This window comes from Corvus kubaryi, unplaced genomic scaffold (genome assembly GCF_017639235.1).
Source record: "Corvus kubaryi isolate FWS band 111438036 unplaced genomic scaffold, C.kubaryi_AGA036_p1.0 71, whole genome shotgun sequence".
NCBI lineage: Eukaryota > Metazoa > Chordata > Aves > Passeriformes > Corvidae > Corvus > Corvus kubaryi.
This window is the reverse complement of record NW_024582059.1, coordinates 13,755,812-13,776,334: the sequence shown is the minus strand read 5'-3', so window position 1 is coordinate 13,776,334 and position 20,523 is coordinate 13,755,812. Positions and strand designations below refer to the sequence as shown.

The 20,523-nt window shown below is 42.7% G+C and overlaps 1 protein-coding gene across 8 annotated transcripts in view; it reads left to right on the top strand.

The window, feature by feature from the left end:
- LOC121674795 (probable E3 ubiquitin-protein ligase HERC3) overlaps positions 1–20,523 on the top strand; it is a 45,301-nt gene that overhangs the window by 19,571 nt on the left and 5,207 nt on the right. For 5 of the 8 annotated variants that reach the window (XM_042049423.1, XM_042049422.1, XM_042049425.1 and 2 more), the window contains 19 exons: positions 474–550; positions 1,148–1,369; positions 3,330–3,421; positions 4,289–4,419; positions 5,066–5,226; positions 5,726–5,802; positions 6,570–6,694; positions 7,237–7,296; positions 8,923–9,034; positions 9,575–9,764; positions 11,605–11,768; positions 12,269–12,382; positions 13,659–13,682; positions 13,770–13,859; positions 15,666–15,836; positions 16,464–16,607; positions 17,899–18,065; positions 19,176–19,242; positions 20,358–20,440. In XM_042049423.1, coding sequence (XP_041905357.1) covers positions 474–550; positions 1,148–1,369; positions 3,330–3,421; positions 4,289–4,419; positions 5,066–5,226; positions 5,726–5,802; positions 6,570–6,694; positions 7,237–7,296; positions 8,923–9,034; positions 9,575–9,764; positions 11,605–11,768; positions 12,269–12,382; positions 13,659–13,682; positions 13,770–13,859; positions 15,666–15,836; positions 16,464–16,607; positions 17,899–18,065; positions 19,176–19,242; positions 20,358–20,440 — 2,271 coding nt within the window. Of the gene's footprint in view, positions 1–473; positions 551–1,147; positions 1,370–3,329; positions 3,422–4,288; positions 4,420–5,065; positions 5,227–5,725; positions 5,803–6,569; positions 6,695–7,236; positions 7,297–8,922; positions 9,035–9,574; positions 9,765–11,604; positions 11,769–12,268; positions 12,383–12,758; positions 12,908–13,658; positions 13,683–13,769; positions 13,860–15,665; positions 15,837–16,463; positions 16,608–17,898; positions 18,066–19,175; positions 19,243–20,357; positions 20,441–20,523 lie in introns of those variants that run through there. The other 3 variants (XR_006019844.1, XM_042049427.1, XR_006019845.1) reach the window with 3 other exon arrangements.

The window sequence follows — 20,523 nt, the reverse complement described above, 5'->3', positions numbered from 1 at the left end:
TAAAACAGAGACAGGCTCGCATAGCAATGTGATAGTGCCATCTTAAAAATAACATTTTTGTGGAATAACTTGAACCTTTGACGTGCTATTCTCTGTACAAAGCACTGAAGAGGGTTTGGTGCTGTAACTCATTGGTACTGCTAGGCCCATAACAGCATGAAAAATGTCAGTGCCTGAAAAAGAATAGTGAGAGAGACACCAAGACCCAGCTATTTTCACCATTTCCAGATGGTTGGATTCAGTGTTATAGCAGGAAATGTAGCTGAGTTACTAGTCAAGTGTCTAAAGGTCTCCACAGATTTGCATCTATTACGTATGGATCTGTATTGCCTTCAAGACTCTGTTCCTCAGTCTCAGAACCATAGATTGTGTGTATATGTATATAACAAATATCTGAGTCGAAATAGTAATTTTTGTCTAAGGTGGTGCTGTATTTGTGGATGCTTGTTCTCAAATAGTGTTGTCATCTTTAGGTTGATAAAGAAATTGAACCAACAGACGATACTGCAGGTTTCCTGTGGAAATTGGCATTGCCTGGCTCTGGCAGCAGGTATGGTAACATTTGTTATTAATTACCAAAATTTGTGCTGTTATTTTGCACAGTGTCCAAGACTGCATATTTCTGCATAATAAATCAAGGACATCCCATGTCCTGACTGCTTTCGGGCCAAATGAGATGCTATGAAATGCATCAGGTGCCATGAATATTGAGGAAGAGCTTTGCCAATACTGTGAAGAAAGAAAACATTACAGACCACCCACTTTTTCACTGGTGAATGATGGCAGGAACGCTTGAAAGCTTCCCATCTTGATTTAGAAAAATGTGTGTAATTAATTCCTTTGTGCTGAAATTTTCCTTGGCTGTTACTCTTCTGTGTGAAACATGTGGACTGTTTTTTGTTGCACTGTTTGTTACAGCAGTTGTATTTTGTATTTTGCACTCAGTTGCTTGTGTGTTTATTTGCCTGATGGCTTCAGGCTTTGCTTTTTTTTAGCGAAGAATGTCTTTCTTGATTTCGCTTTTTTCCTTTTCTTCATGAGGTTTGGGTGGGAGCGAAGCCTCCAGAACTGTTTCTTTTTGATTTTGGCAAACTTGCTTTTCTGTTGTCTAGCCTTCACTCACCACTCTCTTCTTTCCTTTTTTCAGATGGCCAGTTCTTCACATGGGGGCAGAACAGCTATGGTCAGCTGGGCTTGGGCAAAGAATGTCCCTCCCAAGCCAGTCCACAACGTGTCAAGTCTCTCGATGGGATCCCTTTGGCTCAGGTTGCTGCAGGTGGAGCCCACAGTTTTGCCCTTTCTCTCTCAGGAGCTGTGTTTGGCTGGGGGAAGAACAGCTCAGGACAGCTGGGACTAAGTGATGAACGAGGTATGAAAATTATGCTCCCAGGTGAAAGATGGATAGACTCCTTTGGCCTAGTGTCTCTTGTTGCATTGACAGTGTATTTTTACTGAACGGGTGTGTAACTCAGCAACTCCTCCTGAGGTGACATGGCAGAGAAAGAGTCTCTGTCTCTACAGGCTTTTCATACTTAGTAAAAACAGAAACATCCCCTTGTGGATGTTAAATTAAGTGAGGAGGGTCAAAAAGAATGGTCTTTCAGGTGTGAATGTGAACATGCAAATATCCAAGAAAGTGCTCATATTCTTTCTCCCTCTTCTCAAAAATACTTCGTCTATATTTTGTTTCAAGTTGGTTGGAGCAAAGGCTTTCCCTGCAGAACAGCAGGCTGAACCCATCTCCTCATTTCCCAACATGATTTTGACTGGTGAGCTACAAAGTGATGTCAACACAGCATATCCCAGTATTGTAAAATGTTGTCTAGTTTATTTGTTGCAGTTTACCAAACATATATGGCCAATGGTAGTTTTCTCAGGTGCTAGTCTGAAAAGCCCAGATCTCCTCTGCTTGTTGTTCACACACTCTTTTAACTTTTTGGAATAAAATAAATGAATGGAAGATTTTCTTTGGAGCTTCAAATCAACCTCTTTATTGTTTTCTGCATAATCCCTGAGCAACTTTAGATATCTAGGCAAGTTACTGAGTGTGGATGTGATACCTAGCATGCACCTAGATACCTTGTACTGTCTATAAAGTAAAGCTGAGCTAACCGAAGAGCAGCAGTGTCCTTTCCATGTAGATTGGCAATTAAATGCTTCTAATTAAAACAAAGCTGCAGTTTACATATGAAAGGCTTACTTTGACACGGGGCTAATCTTAAATGAACAGAATAGGCATCAGCTTGTGGAGTGGTGCTGGCCAGGGATCATATTCTGCTTCCCCCCTCAGTGCCTGGCATTGTAGTAAATATGTGGTATTTATGGAAAGTGAATCATGGTTAAGACAGTGTGAATTATACTTGCCAAACATGAACAGCAAGGTTTGCAAACATGGCTATTCTGCAGCACTGTTGTTATTAACAATTATGCTGTAGAGAGGAGAAGTGTCATTCCTGTCAAAAGAAAGATCAGAGTGCTAAAATACAGAAAAAAGTAAATAAAAAATATGCTCTCAATTTTATACTCATGGAAATGTGACCATGTTTCTTTCACTATCCAGTAAAAAAGCACCCTACAAATCCTTAGGTGAGAATCTTAAGAAATGGGCAACTTCTATAGGTAGGAACCTGATTTTTTGTTGGTATGAAATAAGCAGCTGCTCCCCTTAATATCTAACTGTTTTGAGGTGCCTACTGCTCCTTGAAATGCTTAGCTTTTATTTTTTTACTGTATTCATTCCTGGGAGATAGACTTTAAATGATTGGAGTGGCAGAGTAAAAGAGAAAAGCATCACTTAATGGTAGGTAGTGATTAGCCTTCGCAAGTAGGAGAATCTTCTGCTTAAAGGATGACAACAGAAGGAAAGCCGAGTATTTAAATACACATTGGGATTCAGTTTGCCACGTGTCTTGCACAAGTGTCTCCCACGTGTCAGGGTTGTTCTATATGGAAATACAGAAATATGGAAACAAATATTTGCAGTCATCCCTGAGGAGTCTGAAATGGAACATGAAGCTGAAGGTGGGTGTATCTAGGCTGCACTCACCATATCTCCCAAAGAGCAAGTGCATGTTGAATTTATACAAGACAATTAACATTTGTATTCTTGATCTGGACAGTTTTGTTTGAGTCAGTCAAGTCTTTTAAGAATTTGAGGGGAAAAGTGGCAGTGAAGCACTCGAGGACATGTGGGTTTTTTTCACCACAGTTGTTAAAGTTTCCCTTGTGCTCATAGACAACATCTGAAAATCAGACTGCCAGTGCTTTTCTTGGACGTGCAGGTTTGTGTTTATGAAACAGCTGCTTTATTTCCTTTGTCCTCATGGCAGACCGAGAGTCCCCTTGTCACGTGAAGCTGCTGCGGTCTCAGAAGGTTGTTTACATCAGCTGTGGAGAGGAACACACAGCAGTCCTGACAAAGGTAAAGATGCTGACCTGGGAACCTTAGCCACTGTCTCACCTGCCTGATGGTTTCACAGTACTTTCTGGGTAATCATAGAACAAATTGATTTACTATATTCCTTCCAATCCCAGTAAAAGACCTAAGTGAAAATATAGCCTAATTATTTATTCTGAGATTCACTGCCAGCACGATCCTATGCTGGTTTTGAAGATGAAGATGTTAATAATCCACAGCAATGAATAGCAAAACTTAGGTGAATAACTTGAAGAAATTAGCTTTGGGGGGGGAAAAAATTAACAAACACACATCCAAAGGGATGAAAATAGCATTTTGTTGGAAAATAGAGTAATACTGTGCATCAGAATAAGATGGAAGCTAAAATGAATGAGTGTTTAAATTAAACATTAGTAGTCACAGCATTTACAAGAGGTTTTCAGTTCCAAACCTGCTGCCTCCAAGTGGTGTATAATTTAGTGGCCAGAGGACAGGGCTAGGATTTGAAAGAGAGCTGCTCAGTTCTTGCCTTGCCTCTGCCACTTGGTAGGTGTTGCTTCCTGTTTTGGAACCTCAATGTTTTCCACTGTAAAATGAATTAAACAACTGACTTCAGGATTCCTGTAGGAAAAATACCATTGTAGAAAACTAGTTCTGTAGAAGCTTGTCTAGTGTAGAGATACCTGAAGATAATTCTGTTAGTTTCTGATGGGGGGCAAGGTAGCTTGTTTGGAAGCTGCATTAGCAGAACCCGAGTTTCTTTTCTGAATCCTTTGAAAATCCCCATCAGTCTCTGCCTAAGCTTTGGGCTCGTACTGAAACTGGAGTCGGAGAGATCCTGCTGGGTTATGGGTCCCTAAATGGAGACTCTGCTGTTTGATTTGCTAACAGAGTGGAGGGGTGTTCACCTTCGGTGCAGGTTCCTGCGGGCAACTGGGACATGATTCCATGAATGATGAGGTGAACCCCCGAAGAGTTCTTGAGCTCATGGGCAGTGAAGTATCCCAGATTGCTTGTGGCAGGTGAGTCCTGCATGCAGTCAGAAACTTGCTTTGGTGGAGGTTAATGCTGATACTGAATCATGCAAATAGAGGGAAATAGTCCTGCTTCTGCATTCTGTGTGTCAAAGCTAAATGAATTTAAATTTTGCTTTCCGTAAGAATTTTAAGGCCCTCTAAATGAGATAGTTTTTTAATTGGGGTTGTACCCTGCATTCTAACCTGTAAAAGACACCTTCCCAGCTTAATAATTCAGCAAGACTTTAGAGCAGAAGCCCCTTTGGTCACAAGTTTCCAGCCTCTTTAATGAGAAGTGAGTTAGCAATCCTGGTGCTGTGTTGTTGCCTTTCAGTATGTACAGGCTTAGCAGATGACTAAGCTGATACTGTGAGTCTGATACCAGCTGCGTGTTGGCACAAGCTGCTCTTTGTCACTGCCACCTAAAGGGCTCCATCCCATAAACTGGTGCCATCAGGTGGCAAAAACTGAGCATTGGTGCCTGCATAAAGGTGCTGTTTGGCACCAGCTTTTGGCCTGTGAGAAATGAGAATAAGTTTTAGGCTGCATTTGGTTTGGTTGTTGGGTTTGTTTGTTTGTTTGTTCTTGGTTTGTTGGTTTTTTTAAAATTTATTGTTAAACAAGGCCCAAACTCCGTACCTATCTCTTACAGACATCACACTTTAGCCTTTGTGCCTTCTTCAGGAATGATCTATGCATTTGGCTGTGGAACAAGAGGCCAGCTGGGAACAGGGCACACTTGCAATGTAAAGTGTCCCTCTCCTGTCAAGGGTCACTGGGCAGCTCATAATGGGCAACTCTCAGGGAAACCTGGTATGTACTGTGCTCGATTTGAAATGGCAGATGGACATAAATCATTTCACTCATGGCTGTCTAAAGACATCTTAACGTCGTTCTGTGAAATTTCTGGAAACAGCAAAAGAAACCCATGCTATTGTCCCAAATGCACTGTGGTAATTTCTGGGTGACCTTTTGCTCTCTCTGTTAATGTATGCCATCTCCCTTTCTCTTTTTATGGCAGAGCTCAGCATTTGGCAGTCTTGAGACTTCATGAAATTCTACTAATACTGTGTTCCAAAGGCTTTGTTCTCTCTTTAAAGCCCCTATTGCAGTTCAGAAATGACAAATTTCCCCTCCTGTGTACCTCTCATGAAAGTGCTACAGTGCTTGAGTTCCAGCTGATTTCAGCAGGGCCTTCAAAGGACACAGGTGCTCCTTGTAGTTGTACTGGCAGTGCAAGTGGTAGGGGAGAAAGCATGAGTAGGGACTTGCATTCATCAGCCTCTCACACAACCATGTCTTTCTCCAACAGATGCGTGTAAATACCACATTGTTAAACATATCTTCTCTGGAGGAGACCAAACATTTGTGCTTTGCTCCAAATACGAGGTAAACCAACTGAAGTACCTTTTCAAGTCTTCTCCCCTGTCCCAGCATTCACAAGACAGCTTTTGTTTTTGCTAAAATGTTCCGAAATGGAAGCGTTGCTTTGGAGTCCATTCAGCCTTACAAACCTTACCAGCTCCGACAGTTGTTACAGGGATTTACAACTTCAGTGGCTGAAAGTTGCCATTCTTTAGAGGCACATCAAAGCCACTGGGAAGACGCTGATTCCAATTTAATCAGCAGGAAGGGCAATCCAATCTTTGCAGATTGGAAGTGAGGGGCTGCTTTCCACCTGTGGCACTGGCTTCTGCATGGTTGGTGTGTAGGGCCATCAACCACATACGCTGGGATTTTGTCAAGCAGTGCTGGATGGAGGGTTGAACACTGAATTGGTTTTCCTGCTTCTGTCTTCTTTTTTTCAAGAAGTGTTTGGGATAAGCTTTTGAGGCATGGAAATAGGTCTAGAATAACTGTACTAAGCCTGTAGTTATATATTATAGCATTGAAGAGGGCTTTGGTACATCTAGGAAATGATATTCTGATTTTTTATTTTTCTCTTTTTAAGATGTATTTTAGGATCTTTTTTTTCCCCCTCAGCTTTTTCATACTTTCCCTTTTGGACTTCTTAGTAATGCCACAAAACTTCATAACCAAACCTTTTCAGAGACCACACTAAGGAAGCTATCAGTTATTTATTAAAACAGAGATTATGGATAGGAAGGAATTGTTTTACAAGCCTTGTCTTTGCTGAAATCTGTATCTTCTCACAGAATTCCTTGCCTGCTGATGATTTCCGGACCATAAATGAAACACGTTACACCTGTTTAATAAATGATGAAACTATAGATGTCTGGAGGCAAAAGCTTTTAGAAAAGAACAGTTCTAATTCTGTCAAGTAGGTATTGTGGCACTGGACAAGCCTTTTGTTGAAAGTTCTATTTAAATAATCTTGTTGGCTTCCGTGCCATGCTTTCACTTGAAATTTAGCAACCTTTTCAAGTGTGGTTCTTGGTCGTGTCCAAGGGGAGGAGTTGCCAGTCACAAGGCTGCCAGGTGAGAGCTTCTGAGCAAAAGCAGAGGAATTTGAGGCTGCCTCAGCGTTGCAGATGGTGGGTGGGAACTTGATTTTAAAGTTGTCCTGCACTGTCTGCTTAAAATTCATGAAAAGCAGCAAGAACTTGTGAACAGACTGATTAAGTTCTTTCCCCAGTGTGCCTGCCATGAGAAGGGCAGGATAGGTGGAAAGGAGGCACTAATTCCTCCTTTCAAAGAGGGACCTTACATGATCCTGAATGAACTTCTTGCCCTCTGTGCCTCTAAAGGGGTTATCCTGACATTGTTTCCCATAGAAGGAGGGGAAAAGAGATGAAGAGATTTACTGAGGCATCCATTCATAACCTGTATCTATGTTTCCTTTTGTCTTCCTGCTGCAAACAGTAATGTTGTTCAGATACTGTCCTCAGCTGCCTGCTGGAATGGAAGCTTCTTGGAGAAGAAGTAAGTGGCGAATTTCCAGAAGCATGGCTTTCCCTTGATGCGGACTGGAATCCCTTTGCTTCACTCACTTCTGCAGTGGGATTTGATTTTTTTGATCAGATAGGAGGTGGAGACAGAGAGTGTTCCCTAAAGAGGTGGGTGGTCAGAGCTGGGTAAGGAGGGCAAAGAGAGTGCATGGTGTAAGTAAATGTAAGTGGCACAGGTTTCTTGGAGTTGCCACAATTGTTATTCTTCCTTATGAAATAGATACCAACTTTAAAGAGAGGGAGAGGAATATGACATTGAGGGAAATTAGGGATGAATAGTCTCTTACCCAGCTGAGCTAGCTGGTGCATGTGAAAGTATACTTCCACACAGGCTGCTCTTGAAAATACCTCTGGGGCAGCATGGAAGTGCTTTCCTTTTAGGTGACATCACATGTGGAAAGTTTTGTGCTCCTGCTTGCAAAAGGAGGAATTTCAAATGGGTGTGACCCACAATAGGTGGTGACAAGGTTGTAAGACATAGCTGAGTCAAAGGCTGTGGGTTGGGAAGACTTGTGTTGGCTGTCTGTGAGTGTTGAGGAGGTTACAGCATAAGATGAGGAGGAGGAGAAGAAATTTTTCTGGTGATGAGTAAATGACCTGTAACTAGGTGAAGAAAATCTTACTTACTCTGAGTAATCTTTGCATAATATGTTTCAAGAGCAACTTGAAAAAGAAAATAATTTGCTAATTATTTTGGTGTTTTTCTGTTTGTCCAGTGGTTTCTTCTCTAGTGTTGTGACATGTTATTGCATCAGGAGAGTTGTGTCATGTTGGTTTAAAACCCTTGTTGAGGTATCCAAGTTGTTGAGTCACTTTAAATAGTCTCACGTCTCCTTTGAATGTGGAAATGAGTGGAGTTTATGGCTTCATCGGCCAAATGCAGTTGTTCTTCCCCTTCAGTGATGTCTTGGCTAGTGCAGGACTTAACTTCTGTGGAAAGTCTTTGACCAAATGAATGATAAATTCTGAAGCCTTAAATGAGGCTATATTTAACTATGTACCTTTATACATGAAATCTTATGTCATGGTGCACTTGATGGAAATACCCCAGTGCATCCCTTCAGTGTCCTAAGGCCATGTAGGCCTGTTTGGATTACAGGATTAGATGGAGGAGCAGCTTTTCTGTGGCTGTGTGCCCGAGCACACCCAGCACTGCCTTTGCAGAGCACAGCCTGGAGTGCTCTGTACCATGGCATGTCCCTGGGGAGCTATTTCCAGCCTGGAGCCGGAGCTGTTATGGAAACAGCCATTCTACAGCCGGCTGTGTTTAGTTCCTCATGTTGTTACAGTCACACCGTCAAACTGACAAATGCATCCCATCTTTAGTAGCTGTCTTCCCCTTCAGAGTGTCTAATACAGCGCTCTTAAGACAGTGAAGGAATCCTGGGGACACCAGAGACTTTGATGGAGTGTTTCTCTGCAAGAATCCCAGCCCTAACCAAGGCCCGGAGGAATTCAGAAGGGAGAGTCTTTGTTTCTAGTCCTATGAATTCCCTAGTGGTCATTTCTCTATTGCTTGCTCTCAGGCCATGTCAATACACAGGTAATGGGGTCTCTTCCTTAAACTTATGCCTGTCTGTCTGTGATTTCTTTTTTAAAGAATCGATGAACATTTTAAAACCAGTCCAAAGATCCCAGGGATTGATCTGAACTCCACCAGAGTGCTGTTTGAGAAGCTGATGAACTCCCAGCACTCTATTCTCCTAGAGCAGGTATTGCACTTCTGAGATTTGGGTATTCAGAGGGGAAATTAAGGCTTTATCCCTCTCTAGCATGTAAGTACCAGCAGCATTTTTGGGGAAGGGTTGTGCTGCAAATCTAAAAGCCAGACACTTAATGGTACTTCTCCTTTGACCTGGGCTGATTTTGACCTCCTCAGAATGTGTCTCCAAGACTTTTATTTAAAAACAAGTTTTATCTCATGGCATTTAATACTTGAATGTCTGCTGAAATTAACTCTGTGTATGTTATATTTGTAATTACTATGTGTCTATCAGGAGTTGAATACTTTATGGTTGTATAATTTATTCTAACTCAGAGAATTTCTTTCACAAGTGCAGAGCTGTGGGATAAAAGCATACATGTTCCCCTTGCCACTTTTAGCTATAATATTTATAGCTTTGGGTTTTTTTGCTCTGGGTTTGACTTCTAAAGCAGGGTTTTACCATTTCATCAGCTCTTAAACATCAACTACATTGTAGGTGCTCTATCACCCAGGATAAGCTGTCTTTTTTGTTTTGTTTTCTCTCTAGATACTGAAGAGCTTTGAAAGCTTTTTGATTCCTCAGCTGTCCAGCTCGCCACCAGATGTTGAGGCAATGAGGATCTATCTGATTCTTCCAGAATTCCCACCCTTCCAAGACTCCAAGTATTACATTTCTCTGACACTTCCTCTAGCAATGGCTATTCTGCGCCTGGATACCAACCCCAGCAAAGTGCTTGGTAAGTGTCGCTTAAGAATTGTTTTAATTTAGAAGTAAAATATCATTTCAAAGAACACTTACTAGGGAGGTTAATCTAATTTACCTTACCTAGTTTACCCACATTCAGAGACTCAGTTCCAGATAAATTTGCATTCCTCTACAGAAACATAGATTTTTGTATATCATGAAGATTAAATGATCCTACTCTCTTAAATCTGGTCAGCTATTGATCACTTTAGAATATCTTTTCTGTATAGGGTAAACAAAAGGATACTAAATATAATATCAAATTATTTTGTCCTCTGCAAGATGGCAGATGAACCTGTTGGTCTGTGACTATGCTGAACACTTCAACTCTTCTCCCACTTCTGAGTCTTTTAATTTCTAATATATTTTCCTGTGAGCTTATTTTAAGCTGAACAGAACATATACTGCTTACTGATTGCTACTCAGTTTGTTAAGCTACTACTGTACTTGTTATCTTACTCTGTTTCTTAAGGCTGTCTTGTACTAAATCTGGTATTATTTATCATGTAAAATGCTATGTGATGCATTCAGACCTCCAAAAGAATCACTCCAGCAAATTTATTTTGAGGCTTAGTGATTTTTTTATTATTATTCAAAGAGGCTTTGGGTTTGCTTCCTCTTCTACTTGGAGTAGTCCTCTGTGATTTTTAGCATACAGAAATGCAAAGGGTTCTCAAACTTTTGCCTGTCAGACTCTATTGTAGTGTTGACACTTGAGAGGATAAATTGTTTGTTTCTAACATGACATGATGGTTTCCTAGGCTTCAGCTTCTACTTTGCAGATGATTGGTTCTAGGAAAGAAGCTAATAGTTAGGGTCCCTTCAGAGGAGAGTAAGGGTTACCTGTCCTTCTCAAGAAAGAAATCAGCCTCTCTAAAGAGGGGGTTAAATCCTTTAGTGCAGATGTGCCAGGAGACACACTCTGACACCTGCTAGAAAAGTATGTGGTGCTACAGAGAATTGCCCAGGCAACTCTTTCCTTGTCACTCCTGAGAGACAGCCCACAAGATCACAGTATCTAATGCCAGATACTTGAAACAGTGGCTTGAATTGAAGGCTGAAAAACTTCAAATTCAGGCTCCCACCCTGATCAGGGTTTGGGCTGGGTAATGACTGGTGTGGTTAGATGAGAGTGGAAAGGGAGGAGCTTTTCAGTTTCTGGTATTTAGATAACTCTGCCTTGCTTTCCTGTTGCTACTGATGCCTTTTCCTGGTCTTAAAATCAAGAGGCATACACGGTTAGAAGGGGAAAAGGGATTTTACCTTGGTATTTATTCTTAAGGATCCTTAGGTGTACACGTCCAGGTCATATTCATCGAGATGTACCCCACCGAGTCTTTCCCTGTGTCTCTGTGTCTCTCTCCTTCTCGTGTATATATCCCCCCCAACATTGGGTATAACATTATAGGCTTTACTAATTAGCATATCTATCAAAGATTCCCCAATGAGAGGTTCAAGTGAGCCCCCCCTCCCCAAGGAACCTTCCCCTGGATGGTTCTATCTTAGTTTACAGAATGTGTTCTGGAGAGGACCTTGGGGTCTGGGGCACACTGATCCCTACCTACGAAGCTTCTGAAATGTTTAGTCTCTTAGCTTAACGAACAAGTCCAAGAATGTAGGCAAAAAGCACTAGGAATACAGAAGCTGTAAAAAGGTATAACAGGGGTATAAAAGAAAAGGCAAAAATCTTCATGGCATCACTAAAACTAGGGCAAGAATAGGGAAGTTTTTTGGAAGAGTCTTCAGGTGTATTCCCCTCTTCTCAGTTGTAACCCCTTAAGGGTTACTCTGGCCTTTGATTAAGGTTTATATTGATGTCCTCTGCTTTCCAGATAACTGGTGGTCTCAAGTGTGCCCAAGATACTTCCTCAGGCTCGTGGACCTCTACAAAGGTGCAGTGGTGTACCTCCTCAGTGGAAGGAAGACGCTGCTGATCCCAGTCCTGTTCAGCAGCTACATTACAGCTGCTCTCAGGCTTCTGGAGAAGCTCCACAAGGTGAGAGGAAAGCCCAGGCATGTGTTGGCTCGAGATGATTCAGTCTTGCCTGCTCTTTGCCAGTCGTGAGCTGTGTCACTGTCCACCAAGACACCTCGTGGGAAAGATGTTAGTGGCTTCCTGAGTCCGAGGTTCTTGAAGATTGTTTAGTCCTGTCTCAAACACTACAAATAAAGTTACCCTGAACAAGGCTGCTGCTGGGCCATGCACTTTTGCATCACAAACACCTGTCCCTTGATGGCCTCCGCTCTCACTGTGTTGTTGCTGAGTAGTCTGGTTGAGGAGGAGAGGGAGCTAAAATAAGTTAGAAAGAGGTTTATCTTGATTCTTCTTGGTTTGTACTGAAATACAAGAGACTGTGTGTTTTTTGCAAGACTTTCTGGGTCCTTTTGTTGCAAGTTGTTACAATTGATTTTATGAAAGCAAACCTGTGTGTTACAAGAAAAATGCTGAATATGTATTAAAATATGCTGAATATTTTTATCTGTTCTCTTCACTAGGTGAATCAGAAGGTTAAACACGTGGAATATGATAAGTTTTATATCCCTGAGATTTCCAGCTTGGTGGACATTCAGGAGGATTATCTCATGTGGTTCTTGCACCAGGCTGGAATGGTAAGAGGTTTTATGTATAGTCACGAAAAAGCTGTCCATGTTTGTGTCTCTGGCCGTAGATCTGTATTTTCAGTATCCTTAATGAGAGTGTAATGTATTCAGTATAGGAGCATCTGTATGTTTAGTCTCTCAGATCTGAGTACTTGGTGGCTTTGCAAAATTGACTTAAAAACAAAAAAGGCTGTCAAAAGAGTTAGAGCTAACAATATTGAACCAAAGCTTGCAACAGTCTCTGTGATTATTCATGTGAATTTCATTCAGTCTTTGCACAAGGGGATTAATTCAGTCGCTGGATCCTTTTAATGTAATCAAGACCTCAGGAGCCAAGTCCTGTATTCTAAAATTATAATTTTTGCCCTTTACTTCTGCTGTTTAGGCAGGTATTGTGAATAATGTAGCCAGTGATGTTAAAATGTTGCTCTGTAAGAGGAGGCAGTGTGGCGTTCTGGCTAGGGGACTGAACCAAGCCTCAAGAGATGTGGGTTCTATTCCTGGCTCTTCCAGTAACCTGCTGGGTGATCTTGGGTAAGACCCTTCACCTCTTTTATGTCTCACTTTCCCATCTGTAAGAAAGGAGATAACTAAACTGAGGGCTGGAATATGCTGTGTGGGAACCCAGTGAGTTTATTTAATTATAGCAAGGAAAGGAATCCCAAGTGTAAAAAAACCACCAAAAAACATCTGCTGAGGGATGCTGCAAGAGTAAAACCTGACTGTAGTGATAACTTTTGTGTGTGTTTTCATGGGCTTTGTAAATGCTGTGTGTGCTGTGTCCCCATCCTCTATTTTCCATCATTTAAATAGTGCTGCTTTGTGCTTTTAGTGAGCAGAACAATAAAATACTGACTTAAATTTTTGTAAGGGATAGTTAAACGTGTCAATATGGCTAATGACGAGTCATTTGCATTGCAGGGGTGTTCTTGTATCACCATGTTGTGGCCTTATGGTCTCTCCTGTTTCATATGGTTTCTGCCTGAGGACTAGTTTTTTTGTTGCTCTTCATAAGAGCACGTTTCACCCATGGCAGACTAACACAGGCTTCTGTGTCAGTCAGTCTTCTTAGTAGTGTTTGCTGGTCACGTTTTGAATTAGACTTGTGCATTTTGTTGAGAAGGAAGTTCCCATGCTTTTCTTTGAGAGGAAGAAAAATGGGTTGTTGGTCCCAAAGGAGGAAAATTTACTTTGGGTCACCTTTGGACTAGTCCATCCAAAAAAGCCCACACAACATAAAATCGAAAGAGTAAAAGATTTTCATACTTCTCTTTTTCTTTCACAGAAAGTAAGGCCATCTATCATGCAGGTAAGAAAATTGTTTCTCAAGACTCTTTTTTAAAGAAGTGCTCTGGAAGCTGTGGCTAGGAGCAAATCTTGCCTGCCTTTCTTGCAGGACGCTGTGACTCTCTGCTCTTACCCTTTCATCTTCGATGCTCAAGCTAAGACCAAGATGTTACAGACAGATGCAGAATTACAGATGCAGGTAATCATTCTCTCTCCCAATTTTCCTGACACACTTCTTTTTTTCTGCCTTTTGCAACGGTGCCTGCATGGAAAGGGTGTTAAGTAGGAGCTGGTGGTACAACACATTATTGTTTCCATAATACAGGAGAGCAGTGTAGCTGGAGAACCTCTTTGCCCTGGATATTGCAGAGGCAGTGCTTGGTGTCTTTCCCTTCAAAATGCTTGTCTGGCAACATCAGAACTGCCGGATGTGCACGTGGTGACAATTTAAAGTGTATAGAGAAGGAGTAGTTATGTATTTATGATAGTCCAAGGACAAGGAGTAAGGTGAGGCCTCTGTTAGAGGAGCTGTAAGACTGGATAAGTAGACAAACGTTCAGGTGAGTGGACACTTGCTTCCAGATTCCTGCCTGGTGTGGGAGTGGCTGTTCCCTCTAACAATGAGGTGAGTGTTGTAGAGCAGCTCCTGGTGCTGTTTGTGGTTGCAGGCAGCAGCTGTTGTCAGCAGCCCATCCATCCATTTGCAGTGAGGGCACAGCCCCGGGGCCCTCCAGGAGTGTGCTGACAGCAGGTGTCCAGCTCCAGCACCCTGTAGGTGGCAGCCGAGCCAGCTCACAGCCAGGCTGTGGCAAGGGCAGCTGGCCTCTGTGCCAGTGTAAGTGCCCCAGTGCCAGGCGTTGCTCACACAGGTGCCTCCTGAGGCAGGCAAAGCGTTGGGCACTGAGCCCTCATCCAGTGCAGCTGGGGCTGGGACTAGTCCCATCCTCTGTGAAATAAGTTTGCTGAGATCCTTGGTTGTCAGGTTCCTTCAGGGTGGAAAACTGTCCTCACAGTCACTTGTGGCCATGGTGCTAATTCCATGTCATACCCATCTCCTAGCTTTTCTACGCCTGCTTGAGCACACAGCCTGCAGCAAGGCAGAGGAGGCTTGGCCTATGATCGGATGCTGCAGTCACTTGCTCCTGCTCTCATTTTGTCAGCCTCTTGCATGTTTTCAGCTGCCCAATTTGTGAGCAGTGCACTGCTGAGAGGAGGTATCAACCTTACCTTGGCAGAACAGCAGACGGGTACAGGGTTTGTTGTCCTGAGAGACAGGACCTTCAGCAAGACAACTACTTAGATGCCAGGGAAACCGGTGTTCTCTGAGTGCTGGAGCAGAGAAAGCCTGGTCCCGGGTGGATTTCTGTCTCAGGTTTAAGTGATCTTTAAACTGAATTTTCAAATGCGAATTTGCCGTTTACTATGGACAATGCGTGAGAAGACAAACTAAGTGCAGCCAAAGCTTAGACTGGACTTTGTGCCTTGCCCATCTCCAGAAGATCCATGTGGATGAGGGCTTTGAATTGTATGTGATGGGTTCCCTGGTGCCTTGCCAGATCCATTTGTCAGCTGGCTCCTTGCTTGGTATATTTGTAGCACTATTTTCCCTCCTGGACTCACACTTACCTGAGTGTGTTCACACTGAGCTTCTTGACTCAGTAAACTGAGCATGAATAAGGCCTCTTCTCCCCACCCACCTGCCTAATGTAAAAAACAACATTCAGGGATTTGATCTCTGTTGCTCAAATGTGGTGAATTTATCAGTGGACTCAAAAGTGTTGGTGTGGGAAATGGGGGAACAGGTAGGCATACAGGCACACCCAGAGCGATGCCTTAGGTGATGCCTCTCAAGGTATCACAGTACAGAGTGAGCATGGGATTCTTGAACCCTGAGGAAACCAAAAAGGCAGAAAGGAACACCAGGCATGTAGTTGTTAACTGCTTTCCCTTTACAGGAAGAAAGAAGCTGAGCTGTGGCTGCTTTTCACTTCTCTTTTATTTACAGGTTGCAATAAACGGTGCAAATTTGCAGAATGTCTTCATGCTTCTCACCCTGGAGCCTCTGCTGGCCAGAAGCCCTTTCCTGGTACTTCATGTTCGTAGGAGTAATTTAGTTGGTGATGCTTTGAGGGAGTTGAGCATCCATTCAGACATTGATTTGAAAAAACCTCTCAAAGTAAGTTTCCCCCATATCTTTAGCACCCTTGTGTCCAGCAGACATTTCTGCAGCCTTTCAGCCATTCACATTACCACTACACCAGTGTGCAGTAACTTCTCCATAGGTATAGCACACAGGAGCACTCAATCTAGTCAGTGTAAAGGCTGAGTCTTTTTTCTGACTCCTGGAGTGCTTTGGCAGTGGATAGTTTACAAGAAGGCAAGCACAAGATTTAGTCTTTTCCTGGTGTGTCAAGTGTACAAGAGCCAGGGGAGGAAGCATTTTATGATGTTATGCAGTCTCTGTTTTGCCCTTTTGCAGGAACAGGCTGTTTACAATAGGATGTGTTCTATCTCTGAGAGATTGTGGCAATCTTGAGTAGCTGCTGTCATGCTGCTGCTTTGATTGTTGGGAAGACAGGTGGTTATTTATGATTTGCATAAGGAGTTAAACATTCTCAAAATATCTGATTTGCCACCCCTGTTCCACTTCTGTCCCTGCAGGCAGAGCACTGAAACGAGCTCGTGGGTTGCCATGGGTTTGGGCATGTTGGACAAATTGCTTTGCATGGCTCCCAGTTAGAGAGAAGTCTGATTTACTCAGTCTCAGCTCTGCACCCCTGTCACTGACCTGCTTTTTTTACAGGTGATCTTTGATGGTGAGGAAGCTGTTGATGCTGGAGGAGTGACAAAGGAATTTTTCCTCCTGTTGTTAAAAGAACTACTCAATCCTATCTATGGCATGTTCACTTACTACCCAGAGTCAAACCTGCTGTGGTTTTCAGACACGGTAAGCCCTTGCCCTCTATACTTGCAGGTTGGAATAATATGCTGCATTTAAATTACAAGGAAGCTAGTGGCAAACTATGGGAAAGAAATGTTCTTCCTCTCATATTCTACCCGTGGTACAATGTGAACTCTATTTTCAGTTAGTGTAAATAGGTCCATTAACCTTAGCAGAACAGTGATGGTTGTGCCTGTTAAGGAGTTGGCGCTCTCTCTTTATTCTTATCCCTTAATAAAACTCGTACTAAGGGTCAGGTGACAGGTTATAGAGCTCTTATCATCATGGATGTGATGGTCATGTGCTGTTTTACAGAATGAGAGGTTTAGGTGGTAATGGCATTAGAATTTTGTGCCCCCCTTGCTGTTCACATGATTGCAGCCAATCCACTTAGTCATGCATCACTATTGCCTTCAGGATCTAACGTTGTAAATGCTTTATGTGAGGAAATTCTAAACAGCCAGAAATATTGTAGTGTAAGGTTGTTGGTTTTGGAAGAGTGTGGAATGCAAGATCTGTACTGTCAGATGGCTGGAGGTGGTGGTTTATGTCCTTTTCTTCACCTTCAAAGGTAGCAAGATGGGAAATGACATTGCTAGTCTTCCCTTACGGTGTGGCTGTCCTGGCTGGGGGGTTACAAGGAAGGAAGTGGCGTGGTACCTTTTGTAACTTGTAAGCAGTATTGCAGAGCATTCAGTCCTAATGTCAGTGCTATAAAACAAGTCTTTTGACACCAGGAATGATGACAGTGTAAGCACTGAAAGTGAGTGGTGTATTTGTAACATTTAACAAACGTGGGCAGCCAGTCTGTGACTGACACAGCAGTGTGAGAGTCAATATGTGAGGAAAAGGAGGCCTGTGCTAGCACCTCTGCTGGTGTATCTGCTTGGGTGGCACTGTGCTGGTGCAAAAGCTTTTAATAGAAAATAGGATGGGTGATAGGGAGAGGATTGTTACCACATTTTCTTGCAGTACATAGACAGTAAACATTGAAGCAGTGTTAGTGTCTAAATGCAGAGGTATTTAAAAAGGAGTTAAAAGGCGGGTAAGGTGGAAAGCTGCTGTTTCCACAGCTGATCATGGCTTATAAAAGTAATAGAGCATGGTTTCTGAAGCTTCATTTCCATGCCACACACCAGCAAGGACTTTACAACCAAAGTGGCACCTGATGGGAGCTCTCTGACTTCGTCCCAGTTGGAAAAGCAGGGTCTGGCTTCTTAGTGCATGGAGGATAGGGTACTGTGCATTGCACTGGTGACAGTGTGTCTCATCAGGATTTCTCTGTGTGGTTTTGCAGTGTTTTGTAGAACACAACTGGTTTCACTTGATTGGCATCATATGTGGTCTTGCAATATACAATTTCACAGTGGTAGACCTTCACTTTCCCTTGGCTCTGTACAAAAAACTCTTGAACGTGAAGCCCTGCCTAGAGGATTTGAAGGAGCTATCCCCTACGGAAGGAAGGTATGAAAATCAAAATTTGCAGCTTTTCTGGGAAGGTAGACCATCCAACTAAGAACAAGAAATGCCACACTATGTAAAAGCTGATCAATAAGACACCTCCTGATGCTTTGGAGTGACTTATTAATTTGGGTGACTGTGGTCCTAGCAGCACATATGAGTTGGTGGTGAATTTTGTGTAAGACCTCTCTTCCACAGGGTATTGGACCCATCTGCTTAGGCTCCCACCCTCCTGACCCGCAGAAACTGGGTGCCAACACAGCCAAAAGACACATCCCACACCCCCCTTTGCGAGCAGGGCTGGAAGCCTGTCCCTGTCCTGTGTGGTTGTGTGTGTGGTCCCAGATCCCAGCCTCAGCCTTTCCCCTCGAGCCAGCCTCAGGCTAGCAAGCAGGGAACTGTGCATAGAGCTGTGGATTGTCCCATCCATGGACCAGAGCAGTTCTGACCTGCTCCTATGCCAGGAAGAAGTTGAATGGAGTGAAAGATTAACTTTTTCTAAGTGGTGTATCCAATCTTTTCTACCTAATTGCATAGGGATACTGGTTCCTCCCAACACTGGGAACTTAAGATCCCACTGTCTGACTGCTGTCTTATCTCTTTTTCTGAGGTGCCATCTGATTTATCTACACAAAGTGACAGCTGTGTTTATCAATGATGAGGTAAAATGCCAGGAAGACAGTAGTAGGATTTTGGGGGGTGGCAGAGTATTTTCTGTATGATGGGGATACAGATGCAGTCCACTTCTGTCTCTTCCTCTACTCCCTCAGACCTTTGTGTGGTGATGACACAGAATTAAAACTTAAGAACTAGAAATGTAATTCTGTTCCAAAGCCAGGATCATTAAAGGTGATCCTTGAAATGGGTAGGCATGGACTGTATTTGATAGTTTCTGTGGACTGGCATTTATCCTGCTTCTAACAAAGCATCTCTTTATTTGAGGTGTATTTCCTTCTTACTGCTTCAGGTGACTCAGATTCTCTCTCTTGCAATCCTACTGCCCAGATGTATGATGCTGTTTACTTCTGCTGAATTTGTTTTCCCTGTTAGAGGTATGGCTTTTTAAATCTCTGATTATTATTTTTTTCTTTTTTTTCCCTACTTGTTATTTAGGAGTCTCCAGCAGCTTTTAGATTACCCCGGGGAAGATGTGGAGGAGACGTTCTGTTTGAATTTTACAGTAAGATACATTTAACATTCCAACTCTCTGATTACTGTGGTACAGTTGAAGCCCATCTATATTTTCACGTGTGTTGTGGCTTATTCCATATGCCTATAGCACATAGCCCATGCTAATGTTAAAATGTTCTTTGCTGTAACTCCCTTCTTCTTTTGTGTTTGTGTGGTCCTGAAAACCGAGCTAATAAGTAGATTAAGCTGAGTGGTTTTCAAAGTAGGCGTGTTGTCACTGTTCAAAGACCTGATGCTCTAACGTGATATGAGTGATGGGTTCATCTTGAGCTGGATTTTTTGACTCTCTGTCTGAGGCCTGCCCTGGGGTAAAAACAAGGTGCCATAAAACTGCTCCACACTGTGAAGAACCTTGCTGAGCAAGGAGAGTGGTGCCCATTTCCTTGTTTCATGAATGAGCACATAAACTCTCTGGAGTGAGTCAGACCTGCATCTGACTGTGTCTCCTGCAAGACAGGGCTGTAATTTGGGATGAGGTAATGAAGCCATACTGATACTAATGCAGTCTGTGTGAAAAAAGGATACCTTTAAAGTAACTAAAGAGACTTTTCTCCAAATTCTTTTTCACACGTAAGGGCCTCTTTTGTCTGTTGCAACTTGAAAATTGACCCTTACGCATTTTTTTTCAGGTAACCAGTTAGTGTACAGAGTGTGGGTTTGTACTGGTGCCCTCCTAGGCTGGCAAAAGCAGGAAGATGTCTGTGTCATTTATTCTTCCAGTGAGAGAGGATGAATTAACCTACTGAGTTTCTGTTAAAAAAGGGAGTCAGTTTTATTGTCAGAGCTTGTGCGCTTAGTTAAAAACAGGTTTTTAGTTATCCACCTCTTGGGTTTTTCTCCCCAGGAAGTTTACCTAAAATAATTTTTATTCCTTACTAAGTTCACATGTAAACTTAATAGCCGTCCTACAGCAAATGTAGGTGATGGAGGGTGATGAAGCACACAGGGTCCTTGGAGCAGAGAACAGAAGTTTCTGCACATACCTTTTTCTCTGGCCCACCCTTTACATGCCAGTCATCAGCTCTGAAAGGGGACTCTGTCTTTCTTCTAGGCATATGCCCTGAAAAATACTTCTGCTAAAATTAATTTCTTGGTTTTGTACAGATCTGCAGGGAAAGCTATGGTGTGACAGAGCAGAAGAACCTGATTGAAGATGGAGATAAAATCCTGGTGCAGAAGGACAACAGGCAAGTGGGGCACCTGTAGGGATGGACTCGTGTTTGTGGTGAAGTCAAGGTGCCACAGAAACCCTGTCTGAGGGGCAGTGTGT